The 22,034-nt window shown below is 42.8% G+C and overlaps 1 protein-coding gene across 2 annotated transcripts in view; it reads left to right on the top strand.

Moving 5' to 3' along the window:
- The window catches only part of LOC109899758 (glutaminase kidney isoform, mitochondrial-like), a 40,685-nt gene that overhangs the window by 4,310 nt on the left and 14,341 nt on the right, over positions 1-22,034 (top strand). For both annotated transcript variants that reach the window (XM_031818674.1, XM_031818311.1), the window contains exons 3-7: positions 5,503-5,624; positions 11,219-11,348; positions 17,217-17,296; positions 18,616-18,779; positions 19,015-19,073. In XM_031818674.1, the coding sequence (XP_031674534.1) occupies positions 5,503-5,624; positions 11,219-11,348; positions 17,217-17,296; positions 18,616-18,779; positions 19,015-19,073 (555 nt within the window). The remainder of the gene's footprint in view (positions 1-5,502; positions 5,625-11,218; positions 11,349-17,216; positions 17,297-18,615; positions 18,780-19,014; positions 19,074-22,034) is intronic.

The raw sequence follows: 22,034 nt of genomic DNA, 5'->3' as shown, positions 1-22,034 counted from the left end.
CTATATAGTTACCACAGAGACTAAATAGTTACTACAGAGACTATATAGTTACCACAGAGACTATATAGTTACTACAGAGACTAGATAGTTACTACAGAGACTAGATAGTTACTACAGAGACTACATAGTTATTACAGAGACTATATAGTTACTACAGAGACTATATAGTTACTACAGAGACTAGATAGTTACTACAGCGACTACATAGTTACTACAGCGACTATATAGTTACTACAGAGACTAGATAGTTACTACAGAGACGATATAGTTACTACAGAGATTATATAGTTACTACAGAGACTAGATTACCCTGTATACTTACTACAGAGACTATATAGTTACTACAGAGACTAGATTACCCTGTATAGTTACTACAGAGACTATATAGTTACTACAGAGACTCGATTACCCTGTATAGTTACTACAGAGACTATATAGTTACCACAGAGACTAAATAGTTACTACAGAGACTATATAGTTACCACAGAGACTATATAGTTACTACAGAGACTAGATAGTTACTACAGAGACTAGATAGTTACTACAGAGACTACATAGTTATTACAGAGACTATATAGTTACTACAGAGACTATATAGTTACTACAGAGACTAGATAGTTACTACAGCGACTACATAGTTACTACAGCGACTATATAGTTACTACAGAGACTAGATAGTTACTACAGAGACGATATAGTTACTACAGAGATTATATAGTTACTACAGAGACTAGATTACCCTGTATACTTACTACAGAGACTATATTACCCTACATAGTTACTACAGAGACTAGATAGTTACTACAGAGACTAGATAGTTACTACACAGACTAGATAGTTACTACAGAGACGACATAGTTACTACAGAGACTATATAGTTACTACAGAGACTAGATAGTTACAACAGAGACTAGATCGTTACTACAGAGACTATATAGTTACTAGAGAGTATATAGTTACTACAGAGACTAGATTACCCTGCATAGTTACTACAGAGACTATAGAGTTACTACAGCGACTACATAGTTACTACAGAGATTATATTGTTACTACAGAGACTAGATAGTTACTACAGAGACTAGATAGTTACTACACAGACTATATTACCCTATATAGTTACTACAGAGACTAGATTACTCTATATAGTTACTACAGAGACTATATAGTTACTACAGAGACTATATTACCCTACATAGTTACTACAGAGACTAGATAGTTACTACAGAGACTAGATAGTTACTACACAGACTATATTACCCTGTATAGTTACTACAGAGATTAGATTACCCTACATAGTTACTACAGCGACTGTATTACCCTACATAGTTACTACAGAGACTAGAAAGTTACTACAGAGGCTGTATAGTTACTACATAGACTAGATTAGCCTATATAGTTACTACAGAGATTACCCTATATAGTTACTACAGAGATTACCCTATATAGTTACTACAGAGACTAGATTACCCTGCATAGTTACTACAGAGACTAGACAGTTACTACAGAGACTATATAGTTACTACAGAGACTAGATAGTTACTACAGAGACTAGATAGTTACTACAGAGACTAGAATACCCTGCATAGTTACTACAGAGACTAGATAGTTACTACAGAGACTAGATTACCCTGTATAGTTACTACAGAGACTATATAGTTACTACAGAGACTAGATAGTTACTACAGAGACTAGATAGTTACTACAGAGACTAGATTACCCTGTATAGTTATTACAGAGACTAGATAGTTACTACAGAGACTAGAATACCCTGCATAGTTACTACAGAGACTAGATAGTTACTACAGAGACTAGATTACCCTGTATAGTTACTACATAGACTATATAGTTACTACAGAGACTATATAGTTACTACAGAGACTAGATAGTTACTACAGAGACTAGATAGTTACTACAGAGACTAGATTACCCTGTATAGTTACTACAGAGATTATATCGTTACTACAGAGACTAGATAGTTACTACAGAGACTACATAGTTACCACAGAGACTACATAGTTACTAAAGAGACTAGATAGTTACTACAGAGACTATATAGTTACTACAGAGACTAGATTACCATGTATAGTTACTACAGAGACTATATAGTTACTACAGAGACTCGATTACCCTGTATAGTTACTACAGAGACTATATAGTTACTACAGAAACTATATAGTTACTACAGAGACTAGATAGTTACCACAGAGACTAAATAGTTACTACAGAGACTATATAGTTACCACAGAGACTATATAGTTACTACAGAGACTAGATAGTTACTACAGAGACTAGATAGTTACTACAGAGACTACCTAGTTACTACAGAGACTAGATTACCCTGTATAGTTACTACAGAGACTATATAGTTACTACAGAGACTCGACTACCCTGTATAGTTACTACAGAGACTATATAGTTACTACAGAGACTAGATTACCCTGTATAGTTACTACAGAGACTATATAGTTACTACAGAGACTCGATTACCCTGTATAGTTACTACAGAGACTATATAGTTACCACAGAGACTAAATAGTTACTACAGAGACTATATAGTTACCACAGAGACTATATAGTTACTACAGAGACTAGATAGTTACTACAGAGACTAGATAGTTACTACAGAGACTACATAGTTATTACAGAGACTATATAGTTACTACAGAGACTATATAGTTACTACAGAGACTAGATAGTTACTACAGCGACTACATAGTTATTACAGAGACTATATAGTTACTACAGAGACTATATAGTTACTACAGAGACTAGATAGTTACTACAGCGACTACATAGTTACTACAGCGACTATATAGTTACTACAGAGACTAGATAGTTACTACAGAGACGATATAGTTACTACAGAGACTATATAGTTACTACAGAGACTAGATTACCCTGCATAGTTACCACAGAGACTAGATAGTTACTACAGAGACAAGATTACCCTGTATAGTTATTACAGAGACTATATAGTTCCTTCAGAGACTATATAGTTACTACAGAGACTATATAGTTACTACAGAGACTACATAGTTGCTACAGAGACTACATAGTTGCTACAGAGACTACATAGTTACTACAGAGACTAGATTGTTACTACAGAGACTATATAGTTACTACAGAGACTATATAGTTACTACAGAGACTACATAGTTACTACAGAGACTAGATTACCCTGCATAGTTACTACAGAGACTATATTGTTACTACAGAGACTAGATAGTTACTACAGAGACTAGATAGTTACTACAGAGACTAGATAGTTACTACAGAGACTATCTAGTTACTAGAGAGTCTATATAGTTACTACAGAGACTAGATTACCCTGCATAGTTACTACAGAGACTATATAGTTACTACATAGTTACTACAGAGACTAGAAAGTTACTACAGAGACTAGATAGTTACTACAGATACTTTATAGTTACTACAGAGACTACATTACCCTGCATAGTTACTACAGAGACTATATATAGTTACTACAGAGACTACATAGTTACTACAGAGACTACATAGTTACTACAGAGACTACATAGTTACTACAGAGATAGTTACTACAGAGACCACATAGTTACTACAGAGACTCTATTACCCTATATACAGTGGGGCAAAAAAGTATTTAGTCAGCCACCAATTGTGCAAGTTCTCCCACTTAAAAAGATGAGAGAGGCCTGTAATGTTCATCATAGGTACACTTCAACTATGACAGACAAAATGAGAAAAAAAATCCAGAAAATCACATTTTAGGATTTTTAATGAATTTATTTGCAAATTATGGTGGAAAATAAGTATTTGGTCACCTACAAGCAAGATTTCTGGCTCTCACAGACCTGTAACTTCTTCTTTAAGAGGCTCCTCTGTCCTCCACTCGTTACCTGTATTAATGGCACCTGTTTGAACTTGTTATCAGTATGAAAGACACCTGTCCACAACCTCAAACAGTCACACTCCAAACTCCACTATGGCCAAGACCAAAGAGCTGTCAAAGGACACCAGAAACAAAATTGTAGACCTGCACCAGGCTGGGAAGACTGAATCTGCAATAGGTAAGCAGCTTGGTTTGAAGAAATCAACTGTGGGAGCAATTATTAGGAAATGGAAGACAGACAAGACCACTGATAATCTCCCTCGATCTGGGGTTCCATGCAAGATCTCACCCATGGGGTCAAAATTATCACAAGAACGGTGAGCAAAAATCCCAGAACCACACGGGGGGACCTAGTGAATGACCTGCAGAGAGCTGGGACCAAAGTAACAAAGCCTATCATCAGTAACACACTACGCCGCCAGGGACTCAAATCCTGCAGTGCCAGACGTGTCCCCCTGCTTAAGCTAGTACATGTCCAGGCCCGTCTGAAGTTTGCTAGAGAGCATTTGGATGATCCAGAAGAAGATTGGGAGAATGTCATATGGTCAGATGAAACCAAAATATTACTTTTTGGTAAAAACTCAACTCGTCGTGTTTGGAGGACAAAGAATGCTGAGTTGCATCCAAAGAACACCATACCTACTGTGAAGCATGGGGGTGGAAACATCATGCTTTGGGGCTGTTTCTCTGCAAAGGGACCAGGATGACTGATCCGTGTAAAGGAAAGAATGAATGGGGCCATGTATCGTGAGATTTTGAGTGAAAACCTCCTTCCATCAGCAAGGAAATTGAAGATGAAACATGGCTGGGTCTTTCAGCGTGACAATGATCCCAAACACACCGCCCGGGCAATGAAGGAGTGGCTTCGTAAGAGCATTTCAAGGTCCTGGAGTGGCCTAGCCAGTCTCCAGATCTCAACCCCATAGAAAATCTTTGGAGGGAGTTGAAAGTCCGTGTTGCCCAGCAACAGCCCAAAACATCACTGCTCTAGAGGAGATATGCATGGAGGAATGGGCCAAAATACCAGCAACAGTGTGTGAAAACCTTGTGAAGACTTACAGAAAACGTTTGACCTCTGTCATCGCCAACAAAGGGTATATAACAAAGTATTGAGATAAACTTTTGTTATTGACCAAATACTTATTTTCCACCATAATTTGCAAATAAATTCATTAAAAATCCTACAATGTGATTTTTTTTTCTAATTTTGTCTGTCATAGTTGAAGTGTACCTATGATGAAAATTACAGGCCTCTCTCATCTTTTTAAGTGGGAGAACTTGCACAATTGGTGGCTGACTAAATACTTTTTTGCCCCACTGTAGTTACTACAGAGTCTATATAGTTACTACAGAGAGGCTCAATCTCTGTCAGTGGTTTACAAGATGAGTTAAAGTTAGTTCCTGTGACATTAGTTCACATCCAAGTGTCTCTCATAACAGTATTAATAACTTGGCGTGGCTGTTTTATTTCCAGTAAAAAAAAATGTTTTGCCGATGCCATAATATCCCATAATGCCTTTCTCCCTAATCGAACCCTATCTATGTTATTTATCATTGAATTTGATTTTACTGTAAAAGTGTCTTGCGATTTTAAATGCGCTTTAAATAAAGTTTGATTTTGATTTGATCAGGCCCTGAAGAAAACTGGTCTTAATGCGTCAGACCCCCGACTGAAGGACTGTATGGACAAGCTGCAACGCTCCGTAACGGAATCCTTTCATGACGTCATGATGGACCGGGAACTCTTCCACAAGTGAGTCGTCTATCTTGTCGGCTAGTTGGATCTAGCCGCTCCCAAATCTCTCCATACCCCTACCCCTTAACCCCAAGGTATATTGCGTAGCATTGTTAAAGCTTCCATATTGCTTACATCTACAGGTCTGCAAGATCAAAAGGTTTTGGGTCAAAGGGGAGGGGGTACGGAGCGATTTGGGACCTGCTTCTAGAGCCACTCCCTCTCTTCCTCTCTCCACATCTCGAAACCACTCTCTAACCCTTTCTACTAAGGCTGGGGATTGCCAGGGAACTCACAATAAGATATTATCATGATACTTAAAGGGATACTTTGGGATTTAGGCTTTTAAAAATATTTGTATTTTATTTAACCTTTGTTAGTTAAATAATGAGGCCCTTTATCTGCTTCGCCAGAGTCTGATGATCTCATGGATACCGTTTTTATGTCTCTGCGTGAGGTTGAAGGAAGTTGCTAATTAGCACTAGCGCAATTGCTAACTAGAGTTAGCATAATGGCGGGAAGTCTATGGTATCTGCTATGCTAGCAAATACCCATAGACTTCCAGTCATTGCGCTAACACTGGTTAGCATTGGCTCGCGAAACTACATCTAACTTCCTTCATACTTGACACAGAGACATAAACACGATATCCATGAGTTAATCTGACTGAGGAAGTAGATAAAAGTTCTCTTTGCCAAAATCCTGAAGTATCCCTTAAATTCTTGTGATTCGAAATCAAAATGTATTTGTCACTCTTGCCAAGTACAACAGGTGTAGACTTTACTGTGAAATGCTTACTTTTACAAGCCCTTTCCCAACAAAGCAGAGTTAAAATGTAAGGAAATTAGCAAACAAAATTAGAAAATACAAAAAAATAAAATAATTATAATTATATACTGTAATTCTATTTCGGTTTGATGTTCCAAACATATATCTTGTTGCATTCGTAAAGTATTCAGACCCCTTGACTTTTTCCACATCTTGTTACGTTACAGCCTTATTCTAAAATGTATTACATAAAAACATGCCCTCTTCAATCATAATACCCCATAATGACAAAGTGAAAACAGGTTTTTAGAATTTATTGCAAATTTATTAAAAATTAAAAAAACAGAAATACCTTATTTACATAAATATTCAGACCCTTTGCTATGAGACTCGAAATTGAGCTCAGATGCATCCTGTTTCCATTGATTATCCTTGAAATGTTTCTACAACTTGATTGGAGTCCACCTGTGGTAAATTCAATTGATTGAATTGAGTGCCTTTCCATGATTTGGAAAGGCACACACCTGTCTATATAAGGTCCAACAGTTGACAGTGCATGTCAGAGCAAAAAGTAAGCCATGAGAACGAAGGAATTGTCCGTAGAGCTCCGAGACAGGATTGTGTCGAGGCACAGATCTAGGGAAGGCTACTCCAATATTTCTGCAGCAGTGAAGGTCCCCAGAACACAGTGGCCTCCATCATTCTTAAATGGAAGATGTTTGGAACCACCAAGACTCTTCCTAGAGCTGGCCACCCGGCCAAACTGAGCAATCGGGGGAGAAGTGCCTTGGTCCGGGAGGTTACCCAGAACCTGAAGGTCACTCTGACAGAGCTCCAGAGTTCCTCTGTGGAGATGGGAGAACCTTCCAGAAGGACAACCATCTCTGTAGCACTCCACCAATCAGGCCTTTATGGTAGAGTGGCCAGACAGAAGCCACTCCTCAGTAAAAGGCACATAACAGCCCGCTTGGAGTTTGACAAGAAGCACCAAGATGTGGGAAAAGTGAAGAGGTCTGAATACTTTCTGAATGCACTCTATGTATATGTAGTAATGTATGTATGCGTGTAAGTTAAGGCATATGTAACCTGGTTAAGCCATATGTAACCTAGTTAAGCCATTTGTAACCTAGTTAAGGCATATGTAACCTAGTTAAGCCATATGTAACCTAGTTAAGCCGTATGTAACCATATGTAACCTGGTTAAGCCATATGTAACCTAGTTAAGCCATATGTAACCTAGTTAAGCCATATGTAACCTAGTTAAGCCATATGTAACCTAGTTAAGGCATATGTAACCTAGTTAAGCCATATGTAACCTAGTTAAGCCATATGTAACCTAGTTAAGCCGTATGTAACCTAGTTAAGCCATATGTAACCTAGTTAAGCCATATGTAACCTAGTTAAGCCATATGTAACCTAGTTAAGCCATATGTAACCTAGTTAAGGCATATGTATACTTTAAGTAGTTATTTATGTATGTGTGTAAGTCTGTAATGTCTATGTTAATGTTTTTAAAGGTATATAAATTGTTAAGTCTTTTCTGCTGCAGGGAAACGAGAGAGGATGAGAACATTTGTTCTCTACCCCTCTCCACCTCTTTCTACCCCTCTCTACCTCTCTCTACCCCTCTCTACCCCTCTCCACCCCTCTACCCCTCTCCACCTCTCTCTACCCCTCTACACCTCTCCACCTCTCTCTACCCCTCTCCACCTCTCTTTACCCCTCTCTACCCCTCTCCCCCTCTCCACCCCTCTCTTCCCCTCTCCACCTCTCTCTTCCCCTCTCCACCTCTCGCTCTCTCTCTCCACCTCTCTCTACCCCTCTCTCTACCCCCTATATCTCTCTACTTCTCTCTACACCTCTCTGCATCTCTCCACCCCTCTCCAACTCTCTCTACCCCTCTCCACCCCTCTCTACCCCTGTCTACCCCTCTCCACCCCTCTCTACCCCTCTCTGCCCCTCTCTACCCCTCTCCAACTCTCTCTACCCCTCTCCACCCCTCTACCCCTCTCCACCTCTCTCTACCCCTCTCTACCCCTCTCCACCTCTCTCTACCCCTCTACACCTCTCCACCCCTCTCTACCCCTCTCCACCTCTCTCTACCCCTCTCTACCTATCTCTACCCCTCTCTACCCCTCTCCACCTCTCTCTACCCCTCTCTACCCCTCTCCACCCCTCTATCCCTCTCCACCCCTCTCTACCCCTCTCTGCCTCTCTAACACACTGTCATCACAGTGTGTGTCTCCTCTTACTGCAAAGTGCCATGGTAGAGACAGGCTATAAATACCCTGACCCCTTCAGCATTCCACATGATTAATCCAGGGTCTGTTGTAGGCCTACATTATACTGTATTTCTCTCTGTCACACACACACACACACACACACACACACACACACACACACACACACACACACACACACACACACACACACACACACACACAGAGACACACACACAGACAGACAGACAGACAGACAGACAGACAGACAGACAGACAGACAGACAGACAGACAGACAGACAGACAGACAGACAGACAGACAGACAGACAGACAGACAGACAGACAGACAGACAGACAGACAGCTCCTCTCTCTCTCTCTGTCATTTAATCTTCAAGACAAAGTCATGTTTAAGAGTAGAGACAACAGCATGTGTGCTCTCACCAGGTGCACTCGCCTACGTATTGTCTGCATGTATTTGTGTGAGGGCAGTGGGTGGGTAGTCTTGTTGTGGGCTACAGGGCAGGCAACGACTCGGATTGATAGATGCCAGCTGGCTTGGACCTTGGGGACACACATACACACGCATGCCCACACATACACACAGCCAAAATGATAGACGTTTAGTCTTTATCATGCCACACCATGACTCTGATTTATAACTCTGGAGTCAGGAGTTAGTGTATGGTCACTTATTAACTTACTTATTTGATTATAATTAGAATTGTGTACTGTCGCTTTAAGAAACTGCTATCAGTTCTTTGAAAAGATACTGTAATCTTTCCCGATGATTCCTTTGAGGCAGTACTTTGAGGCAGTACTGAGTGACACTTCAGTTGAATGACCGTTATTCTACTTCTTCTACTGTTGTTGTTTTTGTTTCCTAATCTTGGTGCTGATAAAGTGGTTTGAATTGCTGTGGAAAATAGGGTTCAGTTGAGCCATGTGAGAATGTGAACGTTATTGTCCGTGACACACACAGCTAATTATGTATCCATGTATCCTGTTAAAAGGCTGATCAATGCCTTATTATGTCCTACAACCCAACCCATCTCTCTGCTCACAACAAAGACATATGATAGGCCTTTTAACTTTTCACAAACCTTTATTTATGAATAACCTACTGTGTAGAATACTCAGCTAGCACATTTGGCTCCTTGGAAGTTGAGGGAAAGTACGTTTTTGGTTTCTGACTGGTTCTGGGAATGAAACCATATGTTTCCGGTAAAACTGAACGATTTTTAGGTTACCAGGGAGGTTCTGAGAACGTTTTACAATGAGTTTTGTTGATGCTGAGAACAGAATGCATGTTCTTAAATAACATTCTTAAAACGTTCTTTAAACGTTACCAATGTTTCCTTGTGTGGTTTTTATGGAACGTTTTCTTAATGTTATGAGAACATTATTAACATTAACAGTGTCTCCTGACCCCTCCTGTCTCAGCCTCCAGTATTTATGCTGCAGTAGTTTATGTGTCGGGGGGCTGGGGTCAGTTTGTTATATCTGGAGTACTTCTCCTGTCCTATTCGGTGTCCTGTGTGAATCTAAGTGTGCGTTCTCTAATTCTCTCCTTCTCTCTTTCTTTCTCTCTCTCGGAGGACCTGAGCCCTAGGACCATGCCCCAGGACTACCTGACATGATGACTCCTTGCTGTCCCCAGTCCACCTGGCCATGCTGCTGCTCCAGTTTCAACTGACCTGAGCCCTAGGACCATGCCCCAGGACTACCTGACATGATGACTCCTTGCTGTCCCCAGTCCACCTGGCCATGCTGCTGCTCCAGTTTCAACTTCCACCTGACTGTGCTGCTGCTCTAGTTTCAACTGTTCTGCCTTATTATTATTCGACCATGCTGGTCATTTATGAACATTTGAACATCTTGGCCATGTTCTGTTATAATCTCCACCCGGCACAGCCAGAAGAGGACTGGCCACCCCACATAGCCTGGTTCCTCTCTAGGTTTCTTCCTAGGTATTGGCCTTTCTAGGGAGTTTTTCCTAGCCACCGTGCTTCTACACCTGCATTGCTTGCTGTTTGGGGTTTTAGGCTGGGTTTCTGTACAGCACTTTGAGATATCAGCTGATGTACGAAGGGCTATATAAATAAATTTGATTTGATTTGATTTGATATTGTACTAGAACCAAGAGGAAACCTGTAGGAAACGTTATGCTGAAGTACTGAAATTCCCACCTAAGGATCATATGTTTCTCATAACGTTATGCTGAAGTACTGAAATTCCCACCTATGTGCTAGCTGTGTATCCTGCACATTTTCCAGAATGTTGTGGGAAGGTTGTATGCAAAATAACCACAGGACAACCACACTCTAATAAACATATGGTTCTCAGAACGTTATGTGCTAGCTGGGAGTAGACCCTTTAAAATATACACTATGAGAAGCACTGGTTTCTGAACCAACAATAATTTACTCTGAATGAGAATCCTTTCATAGTTATTAACTCCAATTCATTGCCATAGTTGAAACGCTCTCCTTAATGGGAAAAGACAGTTGAGTCTAACACTGTGTAATTCAGAATTAATGTTCTAGGGCTCTGGTTCACCGACAAAGGGTATTCATTTCCTTATTTCAGTTCTAATTAAAATGTTGTTGTTGTAACGATCCTCAGGTGTGTTGGTGGGAACATAGTGCTTCTGATTCAGGCCTTCAGAAAGAAGTTCATCATCCCTGAGTTTGATGCCTTTGTAACAAAGATAGATCAAATCTACGACACCGTCCAGAAAAACCATGACGGACATGTAAGTATATTAGTTTACTGTGTACAGTAGTATCTGTTTAACATGTACAGTAGTATCTGTTTAACGTGTACAGTAGTATAACATGTACAGTAGTATCTGTTTAACATGTACAGTAGTATAACATGTACAGTAGTATCTGTTTAACGTGTACAGTAGTATCTGTTTAACATGTACAGTAGTATAACATGTACAGTAGTATCTGTTTAACGTGTACAGTAGTATCTGTTTAACGTGTACAGTAGTATCTGTTTAACATGTACAGTAGTATAACATGTACAGTAGTATCTGTTTAACATGTACAGTAGTATCTGTTTAACATGTACAGTAGTATAACATGTACAGTAGTATCTGTTTAACATGTACAGTAGTATAACATGTACAGTAGTATCTGTTTAACGTGTACAGTAGTATCTGTTTAACATGTACAGTAGTATCTGTTTAACATGTACAGTAGTATCTGTTTAACATGTACAGTAGTATAACATGTACAGTAGTATCTGTTTAACATGTACAGTAGTATCTGTTTAACGTGTACAGTAGTATCTGTTTAACATGTACAGTAGTATCTGTTTAACGTGTACAGTAGTATCTGTTTAACATGTACAGTAGTATCTGTTTAACATGTACAGTAGTATCTGTTTAACATGTACAGTAGTATAACATGTACAGTAGTATCTGTTTAACGTGTACAGTAGTATCTGTTTAATGTGTACAGTAGTATAACATGTACAGTAGTATCTGTTTAACATGTACAGTAGTATAACATGTACAGTAGTATCTGTTTAACATGTACAGTAGTATCTGTTTAACATGTACAGTAGTATCTGTTTAATGTGTACAGTAGTATCTGTTTAACATGTACAGTAGTATCTGTTTAACATGTACAGTGTTGGCTTCATGACCTGCTTCTGATTTAATGTGATTGCTGCAGGGAAGGGTATGTGTCATGATTAACAGATCAGGGTGCGATTCTGGTAATGTACAGGAACTTATGTCCATTTGTTCTCCCGATCTGGGATACCTCACCATCAAACGCCTGACTGCATTACCTCCTGAGATCCTTTTCTTAGGTTATTGTCACCGCCATATACAGTTGAAGTCGGAAGTTTAATACATCTTAGATGTATGTTTAAATACATTTAAACTCAGTTTTTCACAATTCCTGACATTTAATCCTAGTAAGAATTCACTGTTTTAGGTCAGTTAGGATCACCACTTTATTTTAAGAATGTGAAATGTCAGAATAACAGTAGAGAGTGATTTATTTCAGCTTTTATTTTCTTTCATCACATTCCCAGTGGGTCAGAAGTTTACATACACTCAATCAGTATTTGGTAGCATTGCCTTTAAATTGTTTAACTTGGGTCAAACTTTCAGGTAGCCTTCCACAAGCTTCCCACAATAAGTTGGGTGAATTGTGGCCCATCCCTCCTGACAGAGCTGGTGTAACTGAGTCAGGTTTGTAGGCCTCCTTTCTTTCACACGCTTTTTCAGTTCTGCCCACAAATGTTCTATAGAGTTGAGGTCAGGGCTTTGTGATGGCCACTTCAATACCTTGACTTTGTTGTCCTTAAGCCATTTTGCCACAACTTTGGAAGAATGCTTGTGGTCATTGTCCATTTGGAAAACCCATTTGCGACCAAGCTTTAACTTCCTGACTGATATCTTGAGATGTTGCTTCAATATATCCACAGAATTTTACCTCCTTATGATGCCATCTATTTTGTGAAGTGCACCAGTCCCTCCTGCAGCAAAGCACCCCCACAACATGATGCTGCCACCCCTGTGCTTCACGGTTGGGATGGTGTTCTTCGTCTTGCAAGCTTCCCCCTTTTTCCTCCAAACATAACAATGGTCATTATGGCCAAACAGTTTTATTTTTGTTTCATCAGACAAGAGGACATTTCTCGAAAAAGTACCATCTTTGTCCCCATGTGCAGTTGCAAACCGTAGTCTGGCTTTTTTATGGCGGTTTTGGAGCGGTGGCTTCTTCCTTGCTGAGCGGCCTTTCAGGTTATGTTGATATAGGACTCGTTTTACTGTGGATATAGATACTTTTGTACCTGTTTCCTCCAGCATCTTCACAAGGTCCTTTGCTGTTGTTCTGGGATTGATTTGCACTTTTCGCACCAAAGTACGTTCATCTCTAGGAGACAGAACACGTCTCCTTCCTGAGCAGTATCACGGCTGCGTGGTCCCATGGTGTTTATACTTGCGTACTATTATTTGTACAGATAAATGTGGTACCTTCAGGCGTTTGGAAATTGTTCCCAAGGATGAGCCAGACTTGTGGAGGTCTAAAAAAAATTCTGAGGTCTTGGCTGATTTCTTTTGATTTTCCCATGATGTCAAGCAAAGAGGCACTGCGTTTGAAGGTAGGCCTTGACATACATCCACAGGTACACCTCCAATTGACTCAAATTAGGAAGTTCAGAAGCCATGACATAATTTTCTGGGATTTTCCAAGCTGTTTAAAGGCACAGTCAACTTAGTGTATGTAAACTTCTGACCCACTGGAATTATGATACAGTGAATTATAAGTGAAATAATCTGACTGTAAACTATTGTTGGAACAATTACTTGTGTCATGCAAAGTAGATGACCTAACCGACTTGCCAAAACTATAGTTTGTTAACAAGAGATGTGTGGTGTGGTTGAAAAACGAGTTGTAATAAGTTCAACCTAAGTGTATGCAAACTTCCGACATCAACCACATATCCTAAGGCCGCACTTATTGTAACTAGGCATCTAATAAAGGAAATCTGAGGTAAACACTCCTGAAATTCAAACAACACATCTCCTGTGCTACACACGGGGAGAACACACTTGACCATTGTTACTCTCCCTTTGGGGATGGCTACACTGCCCTCCCCCTCTCTGGCAAATTAGATTACGCCTCCATGCTGCTCCTCCCTGCCTATAGGCAGAAACTTATACTAGAAGCACCTGTGGTAAGGACTGTCCAACGTTGGTCTGACCAATTGGAATCTATGCTTCAAGACTGTTTTGTTCACGCGGACTGGGAAATGTTCCTGGTCGCATCAGTATACACTGACTCAGTGACTGGGTTTATCAGGAAGTGGATAGAGGATGTTGTTCCTACTGTGATGATTAGAACTTGTCCAAACCAGAAAACCGTGAATAGATGGCAGCATTCTAGCAAAACTGAAAGCGTGAACCACATCATTTAACCACGGCAAGGTGACTGGAAACATGGCTGTGTACAAACAGACCAGCTACGACCTCCGTAAGGCAATCAAAGAGACAGAACAACAGTACAGGGACAAAGTGGAGTTGCAATTCAACGGCTCAGACACAAGAAGCATGTGGCAGGGACTCCAGACAATCACGAATCATAAAGGGAATGCCACATCGTGGACACTGACTCCTCACTGCCAAACAAGCTGAACACCTTTTTCATCCGCTTCGAGGAAAACAACACAGAGCCGCCGACGTGGGCTCCCGTCGCTCACGAGGGCCGTGTGCTCCCGATCTTCTTGGCCGACGTGTTAACCCTTGCAAGGCTGTTGGACTGGTTGGAGTGTTTACGGACATTCAATCTCTCACTATCCCAGTCTGTTGTCCCCACTTGCTTCAAGATGTCCTTCATTGTTCTTGCACCCAAGAAGGCGAAGGTAACTGAACTAAATGGACAGGGTTAAAAGCTTCAAGTTCCTCGACCTGCACATCACTTAGGAACAGAAATGGTCCCTCCACACCGACAGCGTGGTGAAGACAGCGCAAGAGCACCTCTTCAAACTCACGAGGCTGAATAAATTTGTCTTGGCCCCTAAGACACCATGAACTTCTATAGATGCACCGTCGAGAGCATTCTGTTGGGCTGCATCACCGCCCAATATAGCAACTGCACCGCACTCAACCGCAGGGCTCTCCAGAGGGTGGTGCAGTCAGTCCAACGCATTACTGGGGGCGTACTGCCTACCCTTCCGGACATCTACAACACCCATCATAGGAAGGCCAAGAAGATCATCAAAGATCTCAGCCACCCAAGCCACGGCCAGTTCACCCCACTATCATCTAGAAGGCGGAGACAGAGAGACTGAAAAACAGCTTCTATCTCCAGCAGAGTGGAGCCAAGAGTGAAATGCATTCCATGTGACTACCCCATGAAGCTGTTTGAGAGAATGCACAGAGGGTGCAAAGCTGTCATCAAGGCAAAGGGTGTCTACTTTGAAGAATCTCAAGTCTAAAATATATTTAGATTTGTTTAACACTTTTTTTGGTTACGACATGATTCAATATGTGTTATTTCATAGTTTTGATGTCTTCACTATTATTCTACAATGTAGAAAATAGTAAAAACCCTTGAATGAGTAGGTGTGTCCAAACTTTTGACTGGTACTGTATAACCACTGCTGTACACACCATTTCCATTCATATACTGTCCATACTGTCTATACACACACACATATATATATATATATATATATGTATATATATATATACTGTATATGTATATACAGTGCATTCGGAAAGTATTCAGAACCCTTGACATTTTCCCCCAAAAAATTTACGATACAGCCTTATTCTAAAATTGATTAAATCATTTTTTCCCCGTCATCAATCTCCACACAATGCCCCATAATAACAAAGCAAAAACAGGTTTAAGATTTTTTTTAACATTTATAAAAATAAACTGAAATCACATTTACACAAGTATTCAGTACATAAGAATTCAGTACTTTGTTGAAGCACCTTTGGCAGTGATTACAGCCTCAAGTCTTCTTGTGTATGACACTACAAGCTTGGCACACCTGAATTTGAGGAGTTTCTCCCATTCCTCTCTGCAGATCCTCTCAAGCTCTGTCAGGTTGGATGGGGAGCGTTGCTGCACAGTTTTTTTCAGGTCTCTACAGAGATGTTCGATCGGATTCAAGTCCGGGCTCTGGCGGGGCCACTCAAGGACATTCACAGACCTGTCCCAAAGCCACTCCTGTGTTGTCTAGGCTGTGTGCTTAGGGTCATTGTCCTGATGGAAGGTGAACCTTCACCCCGGTCTGAGATCCCGAGCACTCTGGAGCAGGTTTTCATCAAGGATCTATCCGTACTTTGCTCCGTTAATCTTTGACTCGGTCCTGACTAGTCTCCCAGTCCCTTCCGCTGAGAAACATCCCAACAGCAAGATGCTGCCACCACCATGCTTCACCATAGAGGTGGTGCCAGGTTTCCTCCAGTCGTGACACTTGGCATTCAGGCCAAACAGGTCAATCTTAGTTTCATCAGACCAAATAATCTTGTTTCTCATGATCTGAGAGTCTTTAGGTGCCTTTTGGCAAACTCCAAGCGGGCTATCATGTGCCTTTTACTGAAGAGTCGCTTCTGTCTGGCCACCGTACCATAAATGCCTGATTGGTGGAGTGCTGCATAGATGGTTGTCCTTCTGGAAGGTTCTCTCATCTCCACATAGGAACTCTAGAGTTCATTGAGTGACCATTGGGTTCTACAATCAAGTTGTAGAAACAACTCAACGATGATCAATGGAAATTTTGAGTCTCATAGCAAAGGATCTGAATACTTATGTAAATAAGGTATTTCTGTTATTTATTTGTAATACATTTGCCATTATGGGGTATCGTGTTTAGATTGCTGAGGAAAATAAAATATTTAATCGAATAAGGATGTAGAATAAGGATGTAACGTAACAAAATGTGGAAAAATTCAAGCGGTCTGATACTTTTCCGAAGGCACTGTTTTTATTCCAGACTCTGACATAGTTAGTTCTGATATTTCTTTCAAAAAAAAAAATGGGGGGGTCGGGGCTAACTGCATTCCTAGATATTACTGCACTGTGTTGGAGCTGGAAACATGCACCTGTTCTAATGGTCTGTCTGTACTTCCTGGTTACAGGTAGCAGTCTACATTCCCCACCTGGCCAAGTTCAGTCCTGATCTCTGGGGTGTGTCTCTGTGTACTGTAGATGGACAGAGGTATGTACAATAGTCCTGATCTCTGGGGTGTGTCTCTGTGTACTGTAGATGGACAGAGGTATGTACAATAGTCCTGATCTCTAGGGGTGTGTCTCTGTGTACTGTAGATGGACAGAGGATGTCTGGCAGGTTAAAAGTGATTTAAAAACATAACTGAATGTGAAATAGTTACTTATGCTGACAACTAGGCCTTCTCTCCCTTTCTTCTTTCTTCCCTGGTTTCTCTTCCTCTGTTTTCCTCTCTCCTCCTGTCCTCTCTTTTTTCCTGTCTCCCCCCCATCTTCTCCTTTCCCTTTCTTCCCCTGTCTCCTCCCTGTCTCCTCCCTGTCTCCTCCCTGTCTCCTCCCTGTGTCCTCCCTGTCTCCTCCCTGTCTCCTCCCTGTCTCCTGCCTGTCTCCTCCCTGTCTCCTCCCTGTCTCCTGCCTGTCTCCTGCCTGTCTCCTCCCTGTCTCCTCCCTGTCTCCTCCCTGTCTCCTCCCTGTCTCCTGCCTGTCTCCTCCCTGTCTCCTCCCTGTCTCCTGCCTGTCTCCTCCCTTTCTCCTCCCATCTCCTGCCTGTCTCCTCCCTGTCTCCTCCCTGTCTTCTGCCTGTCTCCTCCCTGTCTCCTCCCTGTCTCCTGCCTGTCTCCTCCCTGTCTCCTCCCTATCTCCTGCCTGTCTCCTCCCTGTCTCCCCCCTGTCTCCTCCCTGTCTCCTCCCTGTCTCCTCCCTGTCTCTTCCCTGTCTCCTCCCTGTCTCCTCCCTGTCTCCTGCCTGTCTCCTCCCTGTCTCCTCCCTGTCTCCTCCCTGTCTCCTCCCTGTCTCCTGCCTGTCTCCTCCCTGTCTCCTCCCTGTCTCATGCCTGTCTCCTCCCTATCTCCTCCCTGTCTCCTGCATGTCTCCTCCCTGTCTCCTCCCTGTCTCCTGCCTGTCTCCTCCCTGTCTCCTGCCTGTCTCCTCCCTGTCTCATCCCTGTCTCCTCCTTGTCTCCTGCCTGTCTCCTCCCTGTCTCCTCCCTGTCTCCTCCCTGGCTCCTCCCTGTCTCCTGCCTGTCTCCTCCCTGTCTCCTGCCTGTCTCCTCCCTATCTCCTGCCTGTCTCCTCCCTGTCTCCCCCCTGTCTCCCCCCTGTCTCCTCCCTGTCTCCTCCCTGTCTCCTCCCTGTCTCCTGCTTGTCTCCTCCCTGTCTCCTGCCTGTCTCCTCCCTGTCTCCTGCCTGTCTCCTCCCTGTCTCCTCCCTGTCTCCTCCTTGTCTCCTGCCTGTCTCCTCCCTGTCTCCTCCCTGTCTCCTCCCTGTCTCCTGCCTGTCTCCTCCCTGTCTCCTCCCTGTCTCCTGCCTCCAGACACTCAGTAGGAGAAAGCAAGCAGCCCTTCTGCCTCCAGTCGTGTGTGAAGCCTCTGGAGTATGCTGTGGCCATTCACGAGGCTGGGACAGAGAAGGTACACCGCTATGTGGGGATGGAGCCCAGCGGACTCAAGTTCAACAAGCTCTACCTGGATGAGGAAGGTGGGTATAAAGGGGAACCCTTGCTATATTGTAGGGGTGTTAGTTAGTTTGGTGGAAGAATACAATTTGATTTCAGTAGAAGTTAAGGCCACGTGAGTTCAAAGTGACAAGATAGTTCTTCTACTTTCTACCAAGTGGACGTGATATCGTTTGTCTTAAGACTTGTCGCTCAAAATTCCACTTCTATGAATATACTGTGTTAATTCTGTTTTAACCCTGATACTTGTGTGCCTAGACAAACCCCACAACCCCATGGTGAATGCTGGAGCCATTGTCATCAGCTCTCTTATCAAGGTAACTAGGCAGACGGCCTACAGACCACACGTATACATGCTATGAGTATATCCTGCCTGACTGAATCTTCCCCTAAAACATCCCACCCTCAATGATATGTCAACGATATACGTCACTGTCAGTGGTTTCTGAATCCACGTGGCTGTAACCCCACTGACGGTTCAGTGGTTTCTGAATCCACGTGGCTGAAACCCCACTGACGGTTCAGTGGTTTCTGAATCCACGTGGCTGAAACCCCACTGACGGTTCAGTGGTTTCTGAATCCACGTGGCTGAAACCCCACTGACGGTTCAGTGGTTTCTGAATCCACGTGGCTGTAACCCCACTGACGGTTCAGTGGTTTCTGAATCCACGTTGCTGAAACCCCACTAACGGTTCAGTGGTTTCTGAATCCACGTGGCTGTAACCCCACTGACGGTTCAGTGGTTTCTGAATCCACGTGGCTGTAACCCCACTGACGGTTCAGTGGTTTCTGAATCCACGTGGCTGAAACCCCACTTACGGTTCAGTGGTTTCTGAATCCACGTGGCTGTAACCCCACTGACGGTTCAGTGGTTTCTGAATCCACGTGGCTGTAACCCCACTGACGGTTCAGTGGTTTCTGAATCCACGTGGCTGAAACCCCACTGACGGTTCAGTGGTTTCTGAATCCACGTGGTTGAAACCAGTTCAATGTTTGACATGTAAAACAAATACAAACACAGAACTAAGATCCAGGTTGCCTGCCAGCCTTGGACCCAACACTGACCTAATTTGGCTTTGTCCCCTGACACATGCTAGTCTGCTCGTCGTCTTTTCTATTGGTCCCATTGTGTAACGTTCAAGCTCAGTCAAATAGTATTTGAACCCGGGTATATCTGGCATGGCTGTAGATAGTAGTCACATAGTACAATAGTGTAGTCTGTAGTGTCGTCAGTAGTGTTGTCTGTAGTGTCGTCAGTAGTGTTGTCAGTAGTGTAGTCAATAGTGTCGTCAGTAGTGTAGTCAATAGTGTAGTCAGTAGTGTCGTCAATAGTGTTGTCAGTAGTGTAGTCAATAGTGTAGTCTGTAGTGTTGTCAGTAGTGTAGTCTGTAGTGTAGTCAATAGTGTCGTCAGTAGTGTCGTCAGTAGTGTAGTCTGTAGTGTCGTCAGTAGTGTAGTCTGTAGTGTCGTCAGTAGTGTTGTCAGTAGTGTCGTCAGCAGGGTAGTCAGTAGTGTAGTCAGTAGTGTCGTCAGCAGGGTAGTCAGTAGTGTAGTCTGTAATGTAGTCTGTAGTGTCGTCAGTAGTGTAGTCTGTAGTGTCGTCAGTAGTGTCGTCAGCAGGGTAGTCAGTAGTGTAGTCAGTAGTGTCGTCAGCAGGGTAGTCAGTAGTGTAGTCTGTAGTGTAGTCTGTAGTGTCGTCAGTAGTGTAGTCTGTAGTGTCGTCAGTAGTGTTGTCAGTAGTGTAGTCTGTAGTGTCGTCAGTAGTGTTGTCAGTAGTGTAGTCAATAGTGTCGTCAGTAGTGTAGTCAATAGTGTCGTCAGTAGTGTCGTCAGTAGTGTAGTCAATAGTGTCGTCAGTAGTGTCGTCAGTAGTGTAGTCAATAGTGTCGTCAGTAGTGTCGTCAGTAGTGTCATCAGTAGTGTAGTCAGTAGTGTAGTCAGCAGTGTCATCAGTAGTGTCGTCAGTAGTGTAGTCAGTAGTGTAGTCAATAGTGTAGTCTGTAGTGTCGTCAGTAGTGTAGTTAATAGTGTAGTCAGTAGTGTCGTCAGTAGTGTAGTCAGCAGGGTAGTCAGTAGTGTAGTCAGTAGTGTAATCAGCAGGGTAGTCAGTAGTGTCATCAGTAGTGTCGTCAGTAGTGTAGTCAGCAGGGTAGTCAGTAGTGTCGTCAGCAGGGTAGTCAGTAGTGTCATCAGTAGTGTCGTCAGCAGGGTAGTCAGTAGTGTAGTCTGTAGTGTAGTCAGTAGTGTAGTCAGCAGGGTAGTCAGTAGTGTCGTCTGTCGTGTCGTCAGTCGTGCTGGGGTACTCTCCTCTCATCCTCACACCATGCTGGGGTACTCTCCTCTCATCCTCACACCATGCTGGGGTACTCTCCTCTCATCCTCACACCATGCTGGTGTACTCTCCTCTCATCCTCACACCATGCTGGGGTACTCTCCTCTCATCCTCACACCATGCTGGGGTACTCTCCTCTCATCCTCACACCATGCTGTGGTACTCTCCTCTCATCCTCACACCATGCTGGGGGACTCTCCTCTCATCCACACACCATGCTGGGGGAGGGAGCCTGAGATGGGTGGGAGCATCAGTTTAGACAATTAATGTGGGTCTTTGGAGAAGTGTGTGTGTGTGTGTGTGTGTGTGTGTGTGTGTGTGTGTATGTGTGTGTGTGTGTGTGTGTGTGTGTGTGTGTGTGTGTGTGTGTGTGTGTGTGTGTGTGTGTGTGTGTGTGTGTGTGTGTGTGTGTGTGTGTGTGTGTGTGTGTGTGTGTGTGTGTGTGTGTGTGTGTGTGTGTGTGCGTGCGTGCGTGCGTGCGTGCGTGCGTGCGTGTGTGTATGTGTGTGTTGCTATCTCCGGCAGACAGAGAGAAAGGCAGATAGACAGCAGACAAGGTTAACTGATAGGATGTATTATATATAAAGACGGACGGGACTCCACGTGGAAGTTAGATAACCTGAAGACGGAGATAACCTGAAGACGGAGATAACCTGAAGACAGAGATTACCTGAAGACAGAGATAACCTGAAGATAGAGATAACCTGACGACGGAGATAACCCGAAGACGGAGATAGCCTGACGACGGAGATAACCTGACGACGGAGATATCCTGACGGCGGAGATAACCTGACGGCGGCGATAACCTGACGGCGGAGATAACCTGACAACAGAGATAACCTGACGGCGGAGATAACCTGACGGCGGAGATAACCTGACACCGGAGATAACCTGACGACGGAGATAACCTGAAGACAGAGATTACCTGAAGACGGAGATAACCTGA

The sequence above is a fragment of the Oncorhynchus kisutch genome, linkage group LG1 (genome assembly GCF_002021735.2).
Source record: "Oncorhynchus kisutch isolate 150728-3 linkage group LG1, Okis_V2, whole genome shotgun sequence".
Taxonomy (NCBI): Eukaryota; Metazoa; Chordata; class Actinopteri; order Salmoniformes; family Salmonidae; genus Oncorhynchus; species Oncorhynchus kisutch.
The sequence above is the reverse complement of the archived record's forward strand: the minus strand, read 5'-3'. Positions and strand labels throughout refer to the sequence as shown.